Source organism: Dermacentor variabilis, chromosome 4, assembly GCF_050947875.1.
Source record: "Dermacentor variabilis isolate Ectoservices chromosome 4, ASM5094787v1, whole genome shotgun sequence".
NCBI lineage: Eukaryota > Metazoa > Arthropoda > Arachnida > Ixodida > Ixodidae > Dermacentor > Dermacentor variabilis.
The window spans coordinates 183,696,547-183,715,150 of NC_134571.1; the positions used below are offsets into that span (position 1 = coordinate 183,696,547).

The window sequence follows — 18,604 nt, forward strand, 5'->3', positions numbered from 1 at the left end:
AGCAGTGTGCTACCTAAAGGCGCATTCGCTGGCTTAAGTTCCGGCGGATAAAGAAGGAGGCTTCTTGGTGTTACTAATGAATTGTATTTCTCTAAAGCAACAGAAGCCATCAGAGCGAGTTTTGACTGCCGCACCAGTGTCTGCTTGTCCAAAGTAAAAAATGAAGCTAAGAAGCTGTGCACTAGATGGAAACTAGATAATCTCAATGAGTCTCTCGATAAAAAGAGAAAATTAAGCTTACAAATGCTCATCACAACAAAGACCCGTAAAGTGGACTGCCCGCTTAGGGTAATTGCCACAGCTAAAGCCACCTGGCAGTTCGCCGGTAGCCTCGTTCCTGCAGAGCAGGTTAAAATTACTGGAAGATTACGACCCCTTTTTAATAAAAAATTCTGAGCGAGTCATTGCGTTTCTACGAGGAAATTGTTACAAGCGCTATTTGGCTTACTCTTTTGATGACAAACACTTATTTTACTCTATTGCTCACAAAGAGCTCTTGCTGTGCGTTGAACAATGTATTTACAATTACGGAAACGTTGCCTTTCAATATGACTCACAGATGCATGTTGAAGCGTTTTTAGAGTTGTTGTCCTTGTATAAAAGATCGTCCTACGTGTCTTGGAATGGAAACATTTGTCTTCAGAAACAAGGAATATGTATAGGTTCGTCTATCGCACAGATTTTGAGCGACTTGTTACTAGCCAACATTGACAGAACCATAGCGGCGCGCCTCATGAATTCAGGAGTTGCTCGTGTATTTAGGATTGTTGATGATTATTTAGTTCTAGTGGAAAATGTTAAAAACATGACTCAATCGCCGTTGACACACCTAGAAAAAGCTTTCAGAGAGGGGCTAGAGCCAGTCGTGATCACAAGTGAAGAGCCAGACGGTGAATCAATCAGGTTTCTTGACTTAAAGCTAATTCTGGGCTCGAGTCATTGCTGTCGGCAATACGAACTGCGTGCAAATAAACCTCTTTTGCCCTTCAAACCTACGCGTTCGAAAGTTGTAAAACGAGCCATAGTTAAGTCATGTTACAGAAACGCGTTGCGACAATTGTGCCATCACATCGTTGCTAACAGCTTTCGGGAGCAAACGCGCAGGTTCACGGGGGCAGGTTACGCGTTCCATGTATTAGTATATGTGCCACAATGTTCGCTCAAGGAAATCGGAACCAGGGCACCATTATCTGGGAAGGAGCCTTGCGGTCCAATCACACGAAAAAAAAAATAGTGGTGATGTCGTACATCCATTCGATCGCGCACCCAATTAAGAAAATTGGTAAGAGATGCGATGTAAAAATGATGTTTTCCGCACAGGAAAAATTGCTGGGCATGTGTGCAAAGGCAAAGCTAGGTGCCACACAGAAACGAGATGTGAAACACAGCATACAAAAAAGTTCGTCGACTGCACTAAGGGAGTGGTATATTCTGTTCGACTTCAGGGCAGCAGAAGCTATATCGGACAGACTGGACGATGTTTGAATGAAAGATTAAAGGAGCATGACTATAACGTTTCAAAAGCAGTCGCCGGACACCTTGGGAGACATTGCAGAGATTGCGGATGTCGGCCATTCTTTAAGAAATGCAAGATTGTGAGCAAAGATGGCAGTTAAATGGCGCGAGAAATAATCGAAGCCTCTGAGATTGCACGTTAGGGACGTATGTGCGTGAGCATGCCATCCATCTCCCTTAACGCAAAGGAAATGGATTTTCTCACGCGCTAATCTGGAATTTTGTATCGTGGTTCCTTTTTTCCGATGTCAAAAATGATCACAGGACAAAGCTGGCTTGGCATTGGTGGGTGGCCGTGTTTGTAAAAATCTTTTTGAACAATATCTGCTTCCGTATCGCCTTGCATCGAAGGTCAGATATGAGAAGTGTAGTTCTGTGAAATATACGACAACTCTGTTGGCCGCAAAAAGGTCATGGAATTCCCTTCTGTAGGGAACTAGGGAAGAAGAATGTTTTAAAAGCGGATCTTCGGTGCAGAGAGAGGGGGCGCTGTGTGTCCTGACGTCTGCAGACGTGTGAGCTCTGACTAGAATCTCACGAATTGTTTCAATAGGTAAAAAAATGTAAAATAAACCCCTTTCACTCTTACTCCCAGACGTACTCATCTATATGTCACAAACGATTCCTTGCCTAAATGCTACGCTGTGTCTCAAGAACACCAAGAAGTAGGCGGCTCTTTCATGACCTGCATGACACACATGTCATGTTATTCATGTCATGACCTTCAATTTACGTTCGTCATACACTCTTGTCATACTATGCCAATTTTGGTACATACCAAGTTAACGAAACGACCATGAGAGCACGAAGGCGTAGGCGGCTTGATAAATAGATAGATACATACATACATACATACATACATACATACATACATACATACATACATACATACATACATACATACATACATACATACATACATACATACATACATACATACATACATACATACATACTGAACGTGTACTTAGAGTCGCAGGCACCTAATAAAGCCGGTGCTAATTACCGGACAGGTTTTATTGATGCAATTCAAGTTCGTGAAGTTACAACACAAGTACCTAACCGTGAACCTCTGTCTTTACAATGTTTTCTCCTGCATCATCATCATCATCATCATCAGCCTGGTTACGCCCACTGCAGGGCAAAGGCCTCTCCCATACTTCTCCAACAATCCCGGTCATGTACTAATTGTGGCCATGCCATGCCTGCAAACTTATTATTCTCATCCGCCAACCTAACTTTCTGCAGCCGCCTGCTGCGCTTCCCTTCCCTTGGGATCCAGTCCGTAATCCTTAATGACCATCGGTTATCTTCCCTCCTCATTACATGTCCTGCCCATGCCCATTTATTTTTCTTGATTTCAACTAAGATGTCATTAACTCGCGTTTGTTCCCTCACCCAATCTGCTCTTTTCTTATCCCTTAACGTTACACCTATCATTCTTCTTTCCATAGCTCGTTGCGTCGTCCTCAATTTGAGTAGAACCCTTTTCGTAAGCCTCCAGGTTTCTGCCCCGTAGGTGAATACTGGTAAGACACAGCTATTATATACTTTTCTCTTGAGGGATAATGGCAACCTGCTGTTCATGATCTGAGAATGCCTGCCAAACGCACCCCAGCCCATTCTTATTCTTCTGATTATGTCCGTTTCATGATCCGGATCCGCCGTCACTACCTGCCCTAAGTAGATGTATTCCCTTACGACTTCCAGTGCCTCGCTGCCTATTGTAAATTGCTGTTCTCTTCCGAGACTGTTAAGCATTACTTTAGTTTTCTGTAGATTAATTTTTAGACCCACTCTTCTGCTTTGCCTCTCCAGGTCAGTGAACATGCATTGCAATTGGTCCCCTGAGTTACTAAGCAAGGCAATATCATCAGCGAATCGTAAGTTACTAAGGTATTCTCCATTAACTTTTATCCCCAATTCTTCCAATCCAGGTCTCTGAATACCTCCTGTAAACACGCTGTGAATAGCATTGGAGACATCGTATCTCCCTGCCTGACGCCTTTCTTTACTGGGATTTTGTTGCTTGCTTTATGGAGGACTACGGTGGCTGTGGAGCCGCTATAGATATCTTTCAGTATTTTTACATACGGCTCGTCTGCACCCTGATTCCGCAATGCCTCTATGACTGCTGAGGTTTCGACAGAATCAAACGCTTTCTCGTAATCAATGAAAGCTATATATAAGGGTTGGTTATATTCCGCACATTTCTCTATCACCTGATTGATAGTGTGAATATGATCTATTGTTGAGTAGCCTTTACGGAATCCTGCCTGGTCCTTTGCTTGACAGAAGTCTAAGGTGTTCCTGATTCTATTTGTGATTACCTTAGTAAATAGTTTGTAGGCAACGGACAGTAAGCTGATCGGTCTATAATTTTTCAAGTCTTTGGCGTCCCCTTTCTTATGGATTAGGATTATGTTAGCGTTTTTCCAAGATTCCAGTACGCTCGAGGTCATGAAGCATTGCGTATACAGGGTGGCCAGTTTCTCTAGAACAATCTGTCCACCATCCTTCAACAAATCTGTTGTTACCTGATCCTCCCCAGCTGCCTACCCCCTTTGCATATCTCCCAAGGCTTTCTTTACTTCTTCCGGCGTTACCTTTGGGATTTCGAATTCCTCTGGACTAATTTCTCCTCCATTATCGTCGAGGGTGCCACTGGTACTGTATAAATCTCTATAGAAATCCTCAGCCACTTGAACTATCTCATCCATATTAGTAATGATATTGCCGGCTTTGTCTCTTAACGCATACATCTGATTCTTGCCAATTCCTAGTTTCTTCTTGACTGTTCAATCCTTCACTTCTTCACTCTTACATTGTGCAAGAAACGCCTCAGCGCCACGGTAGATCAAGAAAGGTGGGCATGAGCGTTATTTGCTCTCCCTAATAGATTTCTGAGCGTTCATGGCATCAGGCTTGTTTCCGTGGCATCATCAGGAATGAAAGGAGCACATACCTAGGGGCTCAAGCAGGTAGACTACTTCTGCCACTGGGTCGGCGTAAGATTACAGACAGACAGACAGACAGACAGACAGACAGACAGACAGACAGACAGACAGACAGACAGACATACAGACAGACAGACAGACAGACAGACAGACATACATACATACATACATACATACATACATACATACATACATACATACATACATACATACATACATACATACATACATACATAGATAGATAGATAGATAGATAGATAGATAGATAGATAGATAGATAGATAGATAGATAGATAGATAGATAGATAGATAGATAGATAGATAGATAGATAGATAGATAGATTCAAAGTGACATATGTTCGCCAAGAAGTGCGTCGCATTTAAAAATTATCAAATGCTCGTGGCGTACACTAACCGCTACGAGAAAAAAGCATGGCGAAATTAGGAGTCCACAAATTAAGTCCCGCGATTTATCACTGTTTCAAGAGATACAAATTTTACTTTACAGCACATACTACAAGGGGAACATCACAACGATTTGCACTCGGCAGTCTTTCCAGAAACGGTCAATCGGCTGTTACCTTGTTTTTCTCGACTATCTCGGAAAACTCCGGCAGAGTGAGTCGAGGTGGCGTCAGGACGCAGACTGCTCCGTCGAGCACTGTCGTCATTGCCCAGATGAAGCCGGATCCATGAGTGATGGGCGCCGGGAGTAAGAAGATGTCACTCTCGTCGTACGAGACGCAAGGTCTGCAACATATAATTTTTTTTTCAGACAGCATGCTCACGCTACGCTTTGTAGGTGTGGTAACAACATGTTTTGTGGGCGTGGTCTCTAGACAACGAATTGTAATTTTAGGGCATTAAGTGGCTGGACCGGTGAAATTTGCTGTTGCATTGCATTATTTTGTTCATGTGACTATCTGGTAGCCCGCCTTAGCCTAACTGTTTACTTTGATAAGTAATTTCATTCACAAGCCCGCTGACATCTTTGTTAATATATGAGGAAGCACGAATGCCTTCGTAGGTTCCCAGTAGGATTTAGGCAACGCATCTGCATCTAAGTGCCTTGACTCACACTCACTAAATAACTCTCTTGCGTAATGAACTACGCATTGCAGCTGCTCTCACCATCGTGCTCATGAGACAAGACATTATCCGCAGTGGTTACGCCGATTCGCGGCTAGGTTTCTGAGCGGCCAGTAGGTTTTTGAGGCACTCATAATTTACGAGAGGCAATAGCACCTGCTTCTCACAGACGTTGACGGAGCAGTATTCTCCACACGACAGCAAGCTGCGGCATGGCCGTGCCACCAAACTCCGGTTATACGCGACAAGCGACCGTCTTACAAACTCGGCCACGGCGCCGTGGGTAGCCCATTCTTTACTCAGGGTGTTCAGTGTCGCTTAATGCACCATCGCTACCTCAATATTTATTTCCCTCTACCCCTAACCACACCTACTCCTTCTTGTAACAAATAAAATCATTCAACCGACTGTTTTATCTCTAGAAGGGCATCAGCGAGCTCTCCAGTACTCCTCTCCATCCTTTCTAGTTTTCCTCTAACCAGCTATAAAACATTGTGCGTGGCCGAGCGCCCGCTCTAATGTTTTTCACAAAGCGGTTCTGAAAAGTACCTCTAATGTACAGATGAACTTATTTCTAGTTATCACGCATAATAACGCTCAAAAGAGAAGACATTTAGTCTCTGCTTCGGAAGGTGCACCAAGAAACACAACTCTCCTCATTAGACCTTAAAATTTTCCCTAACTCTGCAGTGGCATTCTGCTTTCTGTGATTTACACTTCCCATGACCTATCGCTTATGTTAAAATTCGTCTGTGAAATATTTTAGGGCGAAGCTTTTAGTGTAACTAGAAGCGCTTAGAAATGTTCTATACGCGTCTTCTGACGCTGTCCTGAAAAACATGATTAATCCCGAAGCTCATGAAGGTTATATTGAGTCGAAATGTGGGATAAGCTTGGGGTGATTTGCAGACAAACTTTGAAGTGTGTGGGTTCACTGAAGGCGAAATAAATAAAGATAGTAAACAATCTTGTTCTGCTTCTTTAGAAACAAAATTTCCAAACTGTCCTGGGACAACCTAAACTGACAACCCTTTAATACTTGAGTAAAACTTTGGATATGTTATGAGTGAATTGTACAAGAATGTTTGATGTTGTAGCTTAAGTATGTCATTTGCGAAAACTCACGCATAAGCGTTGCCGAGCTTTACATGAGTGTTTCTGGTACCCCGAACAAAATTTTATCCATGCTCTGAAAGAACTCTGTTTGACGTGAAGTTGAGATTTTCAAGTGGACTTCAGGTGATATTTTGAGGTTAAATTGGTTATGGCTACATTTCTGTATATTGCTTAGTGATTCGTGGGCAGTTTCAAAAGTTTCAGGTAATAGCAAACAATGTCAAAAATTCTTTAGCCCAGTGCTCCACAGTGTCATACGGCCGTTATCGGCAACATTTCCCGCAGCCCGAAAAAAGTCTACGTGGTGCCGAGTTCCCATTGGCTGTAAATAGAGGTATGAGTGTTAGCTGTGGTGAAACTTTACTTTTTGTGTGGCCTAAATTGGAGCTTTCATAATAATTACACTACTGTTTCTTTTTACCATATTTCTCTTTGTTATACGATGTTCGTGTTGATTTGCCGGTCCATTCGTAGAAATAAAGAAAGTATGTGTTCAGTATTTGTGAAAACAAGGGGCAGGACGTGACTTTTGCGCAGACAAAGTCCGAAATATGTGCGGACAGGTACGCCCTTTGCAATAAATTAGGCGTGCAAGCCCTCCGAAGCGTATATTTGTAATTTATGAACGGCACCTAATTTATGCCGTAGCCCTTGGCAAACTATAGATGCAGCTCATAAATATACCAAGGTGAACATTAAAAATGCTCACTTGAATTGAAATGTATGTAAATTGAGTGCCGCTTATGTAAGCATTTCATTTCCGTTATTCGCTATGTTTCCGATCGTACAGAGAGAACCGTACACCACATAAAACTTACATTTACTGAAAAAGGCGAGAGGGAAAGAGAGAGAGAGAGAGAGGACATTTCATTTGCAGTTGTCGAGTCGCTGTAGCGTTTCAATTTTGATTAGAATGCTTCGAAAACAATTACTAAGCCCTCGTTTTCCCCCAATTTTCATATGGTATACGAAGTTCGGATTATATTTTCCGGGCATCATCCGGGAGACAAGCGCGTCACACGTTTATGTTTGGTTAACAACAGAGGCTGGTTGTCGTGTGTGATTAAGGTAATTTCTAAGTGCGCGAGTTAACCAATGACGTGCGCGAGCGCTTCCGAACGGTATAGGTGTGTTTCGTGAACGATGAAGAAATTAGCCCGCTGCCTTTGGAAGAACTCTAAATTTCAACGAGATAAGATCTAACGAAATTTGGGAAAACATGATGAAAAATCTCCATTGGAAGTTGAATATGTGCAGCTCATTAACAAACATCGGGAATCTTTTCTCCCGGCAAGTGGTCTAATGTATTAGATCCGGGTTACATTATGAAGTGTTAGGTTTAATTGCATGTGTCTGCAGTTCGTAATGACACTGCTCGAAAGAAACAGCTTTACTGGATATCGGCACGTGTTCCTTAAGAGTCGCACGAGTGTGCTATACTTTTTCAAAGGGTGTATGTGCCTGACCAAACATACGTTTATATGCAGCCTACATGAAGTTGTGTGTCAAGTCAAACAGACAACGCTCATCAAATTTCTTGAGTTGCATGCACAGTCTAATAGCAGCTTGGTTTATACCCTTTACAAAACTCTCAACAAGTGGCGCATTCGTGTCGTAGAGCATACTGCCACCAAAAAAAAAGGCAACAACTGGCAACGAAAGCTCACTTGGAGATGCAGTGGTTGGCCACGAAGCAGTGGTGTGTAAACTCGGCTCCCTTGGGGAGTCCTGTTGTGCCGGACGTGTAGATTATGGCGATCACGGTGTTTCGAGGGTCTTTGATGGGACATTCCCGGAAACGTGCTTCATCCATGTCTCTGAAGGGTGCCGCTGATACAAAACCGTCAGCTTCGCCCATCGCGAACAAGCCCTGCGCAAGATACAGCATGCAGTGAGGTTTTTTTTTACCTGTTCGATAAGGGACATTATCATCATCGTCATCAACATCATGATCACCGACCTATATATATGTCCGCTGCAGGACAAACGCCTCGCCAAGCGATTTCCAATGCCCCGTGCTGCGCTAGCTAACCCCAACTTATGCCTAGAAATTTCCTGATTTCCTCATCCCACCTAATTTTCCGCCATTCTCGACTGCGCTTCCTTTCCCTTGGCACTCATTCTGTCACTCTGATGGTGCATCGGTTATCTAGCCTACGCATCACATGGCCTACCTTTCCGGACACCTCGCACGATTGAATCCCATACTCCAGGAATTCGGCATAACCATCGTCCACAAAACCGGACGAAAGCACTCTGGTGCCCACCGTCTATCGCGCACCCCCATTGACCCGCCGCTGCAAAAGGACGAGGATGACCACGCCTTCCTAGAAACAATAAGCGCGGAGGACTTCGCTGAACAGCAACGAGCAGACTTGGAGCTGAAAAGCCTACAAGTATTTGGAAGGCAACACCGACGTCGTACCTATGGCATTTAGGCGAAGATTGCCTTCGTTTTCCCTGGAAATTGAAGTCCTTGTAAAGAACTTTTCAGCAGTCCGCACTAACTGGCTTCTTCTTATTCTCTCGGCGCTCCGGCCAGAAGTACTGCACGCCTTACATGACCACTGGGTGCCTCCTAATCTCCCGGACGCTATCGAGGATACAGGAAAGGCATTACTGGCAGCGCCTGACCGCCAACATGGTCGTGATTACTACAGCCGATTAAGCCTCTTTGCCTACCATTTCACCAGATCGCGATGGATTTGTTGGTACTATTTTCGCCGTCAACGTCTGGAAATAAGTGAATCGTCGTTGCTCCTGACTACCTTACCTTAAACGAAAACTCTGCCTATAGGTAGTAAGGCCGAATCTGCTCAACTTTTCGTCGAGAACATCCTGCTGCTAATGGTGCCCCAGAAGCCTTGATCAGCTACAGAGGAACTGCCTCCAGTGCAAAGCTCACCGAGGCCATCTTGCAATACAGCCAGACGAGCCACAGCACAGCTGCCTACCACCCGCAGACGAATTGCTCTTACGGAGCGGCTGACCAGGACCCTCGCCGACGTGATTGCAATGTAAATCGATGTCGAGTACAAGACGTGGCATGCCGTCCTGCCGTAAGTAACCTTCGCTTAAAGCACGGCGGTGCAAGGAACAGCGGATATCACGCCGTTCAAGCTGGTTTACGACAGGAAGCCGACGACGGCTCTCGATGCCATTCTGCTGCACGTCACCGACAAAGAGAAACTAGAGGTCGCCACCTATCTCCAACGCGCCGAAAAATTTGGACAGCTAACCCGCCGGCGTATCAAGAACCAGCAGAGGACCGACGGCCGGCGTAACAAACTTCGGCGACGTTACGCCGAGTACCAGCCCGGCGACCGTGTCTGGGTTTGGACCCCAATTCGCCGACGAGGGCTTAGCGAGAAACTTTTGCGACGCTATTTCGGACCCTACAAGATCATCCGACGTACTGGCGCACTCGACTATGAAATCGTGCCAGACGGCATTTCGCAGTCATAGCAACGCCGACCACCGCCTGAAATGATCTGTGTTGCGCACCTTGAGCCCTCCTACTAGCGGTAACAAACAATGGAGCTTTGTTTGTTTGTTATTCCTCTTCTCTGCATGTAGCTTTAGTTTCTTGCGCTCCTGTTGGCGGCATTGGGACAATACTTATTAAGAAGGGGAAAATGACGCGTGTACTTATTTATCCTGTTTTGGAGGCTGCATTTCACCCACTAACAACTCAATGTTACCTTGCTCAGCGCAACACGCGCCTGCATGATTATAACTTCCTGGAAAATTGTCGATAGTTCTATCTGTTGTCTATTGTCACCGAAGCTTGTGTGCGCGACTTCATGCATGGGCGACGCAAATTGCGTAGCCCTTTCTGAAATAACACGCGCGCACCAGCGATAAGTCTAGAAATGTCGATGGCTCATGTGTGAAAGCCTACGCGTGTGACCGGCAGATCAAATTTTCGACGATCGCCGAGTGTGAACGGGATACACTACAAGTACAACGATAGCAGCTATCGTTGTGCTTGTAGTGTATCCCGTTTTTCTGGTCCCACGTTCTCCCAATAAAGAGTTAGTTTCGTCATTGACAGTTTTGTTACGGTGTTCTTGACCGTCGATACCACGTAGCAATCGCCTTTAAAAATAAAATTTGCCTACATGTATATGTTCAAAAACTAAAGGGAGCTAAATTATGTAGTATAATTGGTTATGTATACTTCACGCTTCAATTGGTGAGCTAGAAGCTGCCTATGAATAATTTAACAAAGGAATGCAGAAGTTCTATAAAAGATTATACAGATTAAACTAGACGTGTACGGTTGCTGAAGTTCATATACCTACCTATAGGCACAACCTCGCACGGCAAATCAGCTTGTACTACAAGAACACGATGCATAGGGGTACGATTCCGCCTATTTTCGGGTCGCTCTCGTATAGTCTTATTCATGCTATTCGTAGCCTATTAGAATATTGTGACTGTAGTTTTCGCGATGCGGCAATCTGCGTGAGTTGGCTAAAGTCTTCAAGAGAGTGCTTGCAATTTTTTCCTGTCTTCTAGAGGGTGTAGACACTCAAAGTTCCACGAAACGGTGTTGAGATGGCCTATAAAAAGAGTGCCACTGGTATGTTGCAAATTATTATCGTATAGGTGTGTTTCATTGTGTATACAATAATTTCCTCTGTCCCACCGTTGTTCTTTTTGTGGCTACCTTGAGAATGACAGAACAAAAAAGAAGGCAGCAGCAGCGGAAAAAAAAATTCATTTGAATTCACATGAAGTAGCGTTATACTATTTACATAGGCTGATGTTGTCGCTGTTTAGATTAGGATGAGGAATGTGCAAGCAGGCTTTCTGACAGGAGCTCTTCGACACAAGTGGAAGTCTGATCGCGAGAAGTGCATGCGCGTATGGTATCGTCTGACCATATGATTTGACGATTGTCTAATTTAAAATGTGCATGTCTGCAGTGAAAATGCGAACGAATTCTTTCTGGTGGTAGAACAAGAAACTGACAGATTCCGTCAAGCAGCCCGGGCAGGGCATCGACTTGATTGTTTTCGCACCACCAGGTCATCAGTTTAGTGCTTCTAAATCAACACGATGCTCGCTTCTAACACAACGCTATTGTGACACGGGCTCACGGTGTTTTCCAAATTTACGCGATATCTCATGGTCATACACTCGGCTACAATCATAGCACTGAAGCCTTTTTTGACTCGTTCGATGTGGCCAGTCACTGCAGTGCTTTGCTCCATCTGCAATAGATTGTTGGTTTGTGTTTAATTTCTCTCGGAGGCTAAAACGGCGCAGAATACCGAAATGTACGTTCAACTCCCGTGTAAAACACGTTATAGAAGTATTGTTGCATAATGTAATTAGGAAACTTATGCGTACCGCAAAGCGCTACTGCACAATATAGAATACGATATTTACTGCGAAGCTGTTAGAAGAATTAGCGGAACGGTTCCTTGCGACGTTAAAGGCTGGCGCGCAATGGCGCGGTTCGTATCAAATGTAAATGCAGCGCAACGTGCGTTGCACCAACGAAGTGGCATAGCAATGCATTACTAAACGATCAAAATATTGTTACGTGTGGAAAGACACAGATGGAAGAGGCTGTATACAGGCTATTTACACTGGAGCCAGATCATCAGGATGACATTCGCTCGCGCCAAGGGCACAAACCCACTTCGTCGTCGTTCTCGCGGCGGCTCGTCCCTTGAGCATCGCTCGATGGTATCGTAATACTACCCCCCGGCGGCAAAAGCGCCGTCACAGTGCTGGTAAATATCCAAGGCGCGTGGAAAGTTGTAGGGTTTGAGTCGGGCGACGTGGACAATGCCACTGGTTGTCACAACGGAGGACGTAGCGGGCGTCGCTAGAACGATTTCGTAGGTGACATCGGTCACATGGCGGAGCACGCGAAATGGGCCTGTGTAGCCAGAAAGCAGTTTTTCACAAAGGCCAACTTTACGCGATGGTGACTAAAGGAACACGAGGGTGCCGGGCACAATATGGACATCACGGTGACGGAGGTCATAGCGTTGCTTTTGTTTGCCTCGAGAGACTTGTAGACGAGCGCACGCAAGTTGGCGAGCATGGTCAGCATGGGCGATAGCATCTCGGGCATAAGCGCTAGTTGAACCTGTGGTGGACGTAAGCACAGTGTCCAGTGGTAGCATCGGTTCACGGCCCTACAAGAGCTAAAAAGGCGAAAAGCCAGCAGTTTCGAGACGGGAAGAGTTGTACGCAAAGGTAATGTAATGTACAGCCTGGTCCCAGTCACGGTGGTCGTCTGAAATGCATTTAGATAGCATGTCTGTAAGGGTGCGGTTCAAACGCTCAGTGCGACCATTCGTTTCAGGGTGGTAGGAGGTGGTAAATTTATGCTGTATTGAGCAGGCACGCATGATGTCGTCAATGACTTTGGCTAAGAACGTACGGCCACGGTCTGTTAGCAATTGACGCGGAGCACCGTGAATCAAAATGATATCATGCAGGAGGAAGTCCACAACATCAGTTGCGCAACTGGTCGGAAGAGGGCGGGTTACGGCGTAGCGGGTCCCTTATTCCGCCATGACTGCAACCCACTTGTTTCCTGATGTAGATTCCGGAAAAGGGCCGAGAAGGTCTAAGCCGACACTATGGAAGGGCTCGGCAGGGATGTCGAGCGGCTGCAGGTAACCAGCGGGGAGCTTGGAAGGCTTCCTGCGTCGTTGGCAAAGTTCACAAGCGGCGACGTAACGTCGTACGGAACGGGCAAGGACCGGCCAGAAAAAACGGCGACGTACATGGTCATAGGTTCGAGATACGCCGAGTATCCTGCCATTGGTGCGTCGTGAAGCTCTTCTAGAACGGTTGAGCGGAGGTGTTTAGGTATTACAAGCAGGAACTCCGAGCCGTCCGAATGAAGGTTACGACGGTACAGAGTACCGTCGCGGAGGACGACGAGGCGTAGAGTGGCATCGGCCGGAGAGTGATCAAAACGGTCGATGAGTGCTCTGATGTAGGCGTCACTACGTTGCTCGTCGGCGAAATGAAGCTGCTGCGATACAGCGAATACGCAAGCAGCACTGGTAATGTTGGAGGAGTCAAGGTCGTCAACAGGGTAACACGACAAGCTGTCAGCGTCTTGGTGCAGGCGGCCAGACTTGTAGACCACGGAATATGAAAATTCTTCTAGCCTCAAAGCCCATCGACCAAGCCGGCCTGTAGGATCTGTTAGCCATGAGAGCCAGCAGAGAGCATGATGGTCAGTGACTATGGAAAAAAGGCGACCGTAAAGGTAAGGACGGAACTTCGCAACCGCCCAGACTACAGCAAGGCATTCTCGTTCCGTAATGAAATAGTTGCGCTCCGATTGGGTGAGGAGGCGGCTCGCATAAGCAATAACGCAATCCTGGCCACGCTGAAGCTGGGCTAAGACCGCACCTACGCCATGACCGCTGGCATCTGTACGCAATTCTGTAGGGGCATCAGGGTCGAAGTGGGCGAGAATGGATGGTGAGGAGAGAAGAGTGACGAGATGAGAGAAGTTGGCGGCTTCTGCAGTACCCCACGAGAATTGCACGCCTTTCTTCAAAAGATTAGTGAGGGGTCTAACAATTGCCGCAAAATCTTGAATAAAACGACGAATGTATGAGCATAGCCCTACAAAACTTCGAATGTCTGTGGCTATCTTCGGAACTGTAAAGTCTCGGACAGCGCGAGTTCTGTCGGGATCAGGCTGTACTCCGGAAACGTCAACGAGGTGGCCCAGAACAGTAATTTGGCGGCGGCCGAAACGACATTTGGACGAATTAAGTTGCAGCTTCGCCTTTCAAAATAAATCAAGTATAGCTGTTAGAAGCTCAAGGTGAGTTATGAACGTGGGCGAGAAGACGATGACGTTGTCGAGGCAGCAGAGACTTGTGGACCATTTGAAACCTTGGAGCAAGGAGTCCATCATACGCTCAAAGGTGGTAGGGGCGTTGCATAACCCAAACGGCATTACTTTATATTGGTATAAGCCATCAGGTGTGATGAACGCAGTTTTTTTCTCTGTCCATATCGTCAACAGTAATCTGCCAGCATTCACAACGAAGATCAATAGCTGGAACCGTGGGTGGAGAGGATGAACACAGGGAGTTGAGACCCATATTCTCAAATTCCTGTCTGAAGACGACCTGAATCATTGTAATCGTGGTTGCTGGTAGATAGGGAGGCATCGCGGTGAAAGCTGGCAAGCAGGCAGCCTCGAGCTCGCGGCGAACAGTACGGGTTACGTCGTCGCAGGGAGTGGTCTGAGGTGGTCGACTCTCACATGTCGACGTAGCAGCAGTGTCGAGTAGCCGCGTGATGTGATGTGCGATACGGCGGCTCTTAGCTTGTTCAAGGCGACGGCATTCTTTGATGACGGCGTCGATAGTCGATACGTGGCCGAAAACAAGCAAATTGAAAGCATCGTCGGCGATGCGTTTTAGCACATGCGACACTTTATCTGCTTCAGACATATATCGTCAGCTTTGCGGCATAGAGCCAAGACGTCGAGGATATATGAAAAGTACGGCTCTGTAGATGTCTGAACACGAGACGCAAAAGCCTTTCTTGTGGCAGCTTTGCGCCCAATGGGGTCGCCGAACAGTTTTTCTTTCAAACTGTCCCAACTGGTTATCTCGTCGTCATGCGTTTGGTGCCACACGCGTGGGGTGCCACCGAGAAGAGATGACATTGGCGAGCATGATCGTTGGGTCTCACCTGCTATCAGCACTGGCGTGTTCATAGAGCTTGATCCAGTTGTCAACGTCCTCTCCCTCCAGGACAGAGAACACACCAGGGCCGTGATGTTGGGCAACCGTGATGATTGGAGCAGTCGGACACGCCAAGCCGTTGCAGAGGCGGTCTCGTTACCGGGAGGCATGGTGACAAGCTCGATGTACCGGCCACTCCGGAGTTCCGTGGTGAGGACAGGGATCGCTAACCTCCACCAGAATGTTACGTGTGGAAGGACACAGATGTAAGAGGCTATATGGAGGCTATTTACGCTGGAGCCAGAACACCAAGCCGACACTAGCTCGCGCCAAGGGCACAGACCCACTTCGTCGTCGTTCTCGCGGTGGCTCGTCCCTTGAGCATCGCTCGATGATATCGTAATAATATAAAAATTGTCTTGCGCATGCATCAGGGAAAAAGACAACTTGCATACACTATCTCTTAGCCAATAATATATGATCTCACGTCGTCTTATGCCAGTCAGCTAGCAGTTTCTACTGCTTAACCGGCTCAAGCTTGTGGTGTTATCCAGAAAGGTCGCCTAAATGGGAGCCTCGAAGAGGATCGTATGATCAGGACGACGCTGATCTATCAACATAAACATGGCCATTGAACAGATCATTCTAAAAGGTGTAAGAACTCGCTTTTACTACTTTTGTTATCGGTAAGGCATTGGTTGCTCTAATGCGCATACATATACGCAGGCTTTTTTATATTTTGTTGTGCTCGCTACCCATGGCTCTTTATAGAAGTATTTCTTGTTTTCAGCAAATCTCAGAAGCTTAAATGTGATCTTCAGAGACAAGGGACTCAGATCGACTGTTTCCACCTACGCCGTTGTTCAAATGACTGTGCATCCGTTTATCTTGTGGGTGCTCGGTTACCTCATTTTATTTTGTAGAATTTTCTGTTGCTTTTTTATTCTTGGTTTGATTTTCAACTTTTCGTGCTATAACTACACGTAAGCGAAAACAACTAGCCATAAACATTTTAATGCGATGAAGCTCTGTTTGACATCTTCATTACAGAAAAAAAACCTACTTCAAGAACACATTTTGCAGCAGTTTCTTGTTCCCGTAAATAATGATCAATTTACTTACTGCCTACAATCGACAACATCAACTTAAGTTGTGCCTCCGGTATGCGGTTCACTAATTTTTTATTCTTTTTGCGATGCTGCATTGCCGGACACAAACGTGGTGGCATATAAAGCCCTGCCGAAGAAGAGTTTCACACAAAGCAATAACCACTGCGCACGATAAATTGATGTGACCAGCTAAGGCAACCAAGAAGTCCTGAGAAACAAGAAGCCAAAATCCGCTTGTTTCTGCACCTTGAGATGTAGAGACGCTGTTGTCTTCTTCACTTTCTCTGTCAATTGGACATCCGACAGAACGTGCGTGCAGTTGCTGTCGTTGATCTGATAGTGCAGCTCTCCTGCGAGAAAAACCAACAATAAATAAATGACCCTTTGACTGAAACTCAGGATTGTCCATAGATAAAATATGCTTTAGCGAGAACAGCCCATAATAGTATTTTTTATTATTATTGCGCAAGCATTACATGCCCAATTACGCGAGAATATTTCGTCCGCGGCGGCGGTGTGGCTGAGTGATGGTACGAAAAATGGCCGACAGCCCAAAGACGCCACGGCGGTTCTACGGTTCTAGTTCACTAAAGGCGTGCCTAGTACACGGGTCATTGCACACGTCACGTCTTAGCCATCTGGCTAACCAGAGGTGCTGCCTACTGCGTTCATCATTGAGCACGTGACGGGAAAGCCAATTGGGCCGAGGTGGCGCCACGTTATGGGTGCTGAAAAGGAACGCGCTGCCTCCCAGTGGAAAACATCAATCGAAAGATTTTCACTAAAGGGAATATAATGCTGTTGCATTCCCCCACGTGAGCAGTCTTAAGTCTCTCTGTCGGTTTTTTTGCGAAGCGGATGTGAGGCTGCTTGTTTGTCCGTGATGTCTGTGATGTGATGACCTTTGCAGTACCTTCACTATACACCTACAAATTTCCTGCCCGACTATGACTTCGCTGTAGAATACGCGTTTCTAAGCCGTTTGTCATGTTCGGCTAGACTTGGGGACCCAGGTGAGAGTTGTGGCAGCGTAGATTAGTCGGTAAAAGTGTCTCTTTGTCTTCAAAGTCGAGCAGTGATTCTGATTCCTCCCTGAACAATTATAATGACGGCGACCGAAATTACGCGTAAGACAGCCGTGAAAGAACTATCGCAAATTTTGCAGTTTTGAGCATTGCTAACTGCTATGTGCCGGGCCGCCACATTTATGCCATTGTGCCTGTCTGTATCATCTTAGCCATCGGAATCTGGGATTTCTCAATTTAGGCTAAAATTTCATTGAATCTTACCCACGTGACTTGTGCGACTTCCACTAAGTTGACTGTGCCTATGTCTTGCCCCTGCACATTTCTTCCGGCAGCTGTCAAATGTACAGTTCATAATCACCGGATCGTGGGCAGACGTGCAATCTGTCTAACTGAGGCGAACGCAAGACCAACCAGTAAGGGGCATCAGTAAGGGGCGTCAGGGGCATCAACCCACGACCGAAGGTGTGGAACTACAGAGTGTTTCGTGACAGTGCTTACCTGTCCGCTGTAATGGGTGGGGCCGATAGTGTCACACTGCAAACCAATTTACACCCTTAAGGGCCTTAAGGGTGTTAGTTCGTCTACAACTCACACCCTAAGAGCCGTGAGGGGTGGAAGAGTGTGAGTTATAGGCAGAAAGTGCCCTGAAAAGTCTTAGTCGCTTTACAGGGCTGCAAAGTTTGCCAAGCAACTAAAACTGCTCAGGTTGCATCTTCAATGCCCCTCTTTATGCCCTTCACAATGAAATATGCTTGTTCATGTTTTTTTGCCTGTCCTCTGGTTTAACCGGAGCGGTAGGACAGGCCATAATGCAATACTGATGCAAATTTGACTATATATATAGCATGCGGTGTAGTCTCAAAGGGGTGATTTTGTGAGCCTCCGTCTATTTGAAAGGACGCACAGCAGCGTATCGCTACAATATGCAACACGTGTATTGTACAAGACGATTTCGTGTGCATATATCTACTTGCAACCACTTCCTTGCTTTAGAACCTAAGTTTAATGTCTTAAACGTCGCTCAAGCCACTCTCCCAGCTCTGTCACGGGATTGAAAGAGATCATTGGAAGTTAATTGCGAAACGTGCCGTAATCAT

General features: G+C 46.0%; 1 protein-coding gene across 2 annotated transcripts in view; it reads right to left on the bottom strand.

The window, feature by feature from the left end:
- Positions 1-18,604, bottom strand: part of LOC142579987 (uncharacterized) — a 62,059-nt gene that overhangs the window by 29,511 nt on the left and 13,944 nt on the right. For both annotated transcript variants that reach the window (XM_075690695.1, XM_075690694.1), the window contains exons 3-5: positions 16,726-16,829; positions 8,345-8,547; positions 5,054-5,222 (exon numbers count right to left, since the gene is read on the bottom strand). In XM_075690695.1, the coding sequence (XP_075546810.1) occupies positions 5,054-5,222; positions 8,345-8,547; positions 16,726-16,829 (476 nt within the window). The remainder of the gene's footprint in view (positions 1-5,053; positions 5,223-8,344; positions 8,548-16,725; positions 16,830-18,604) is intronic.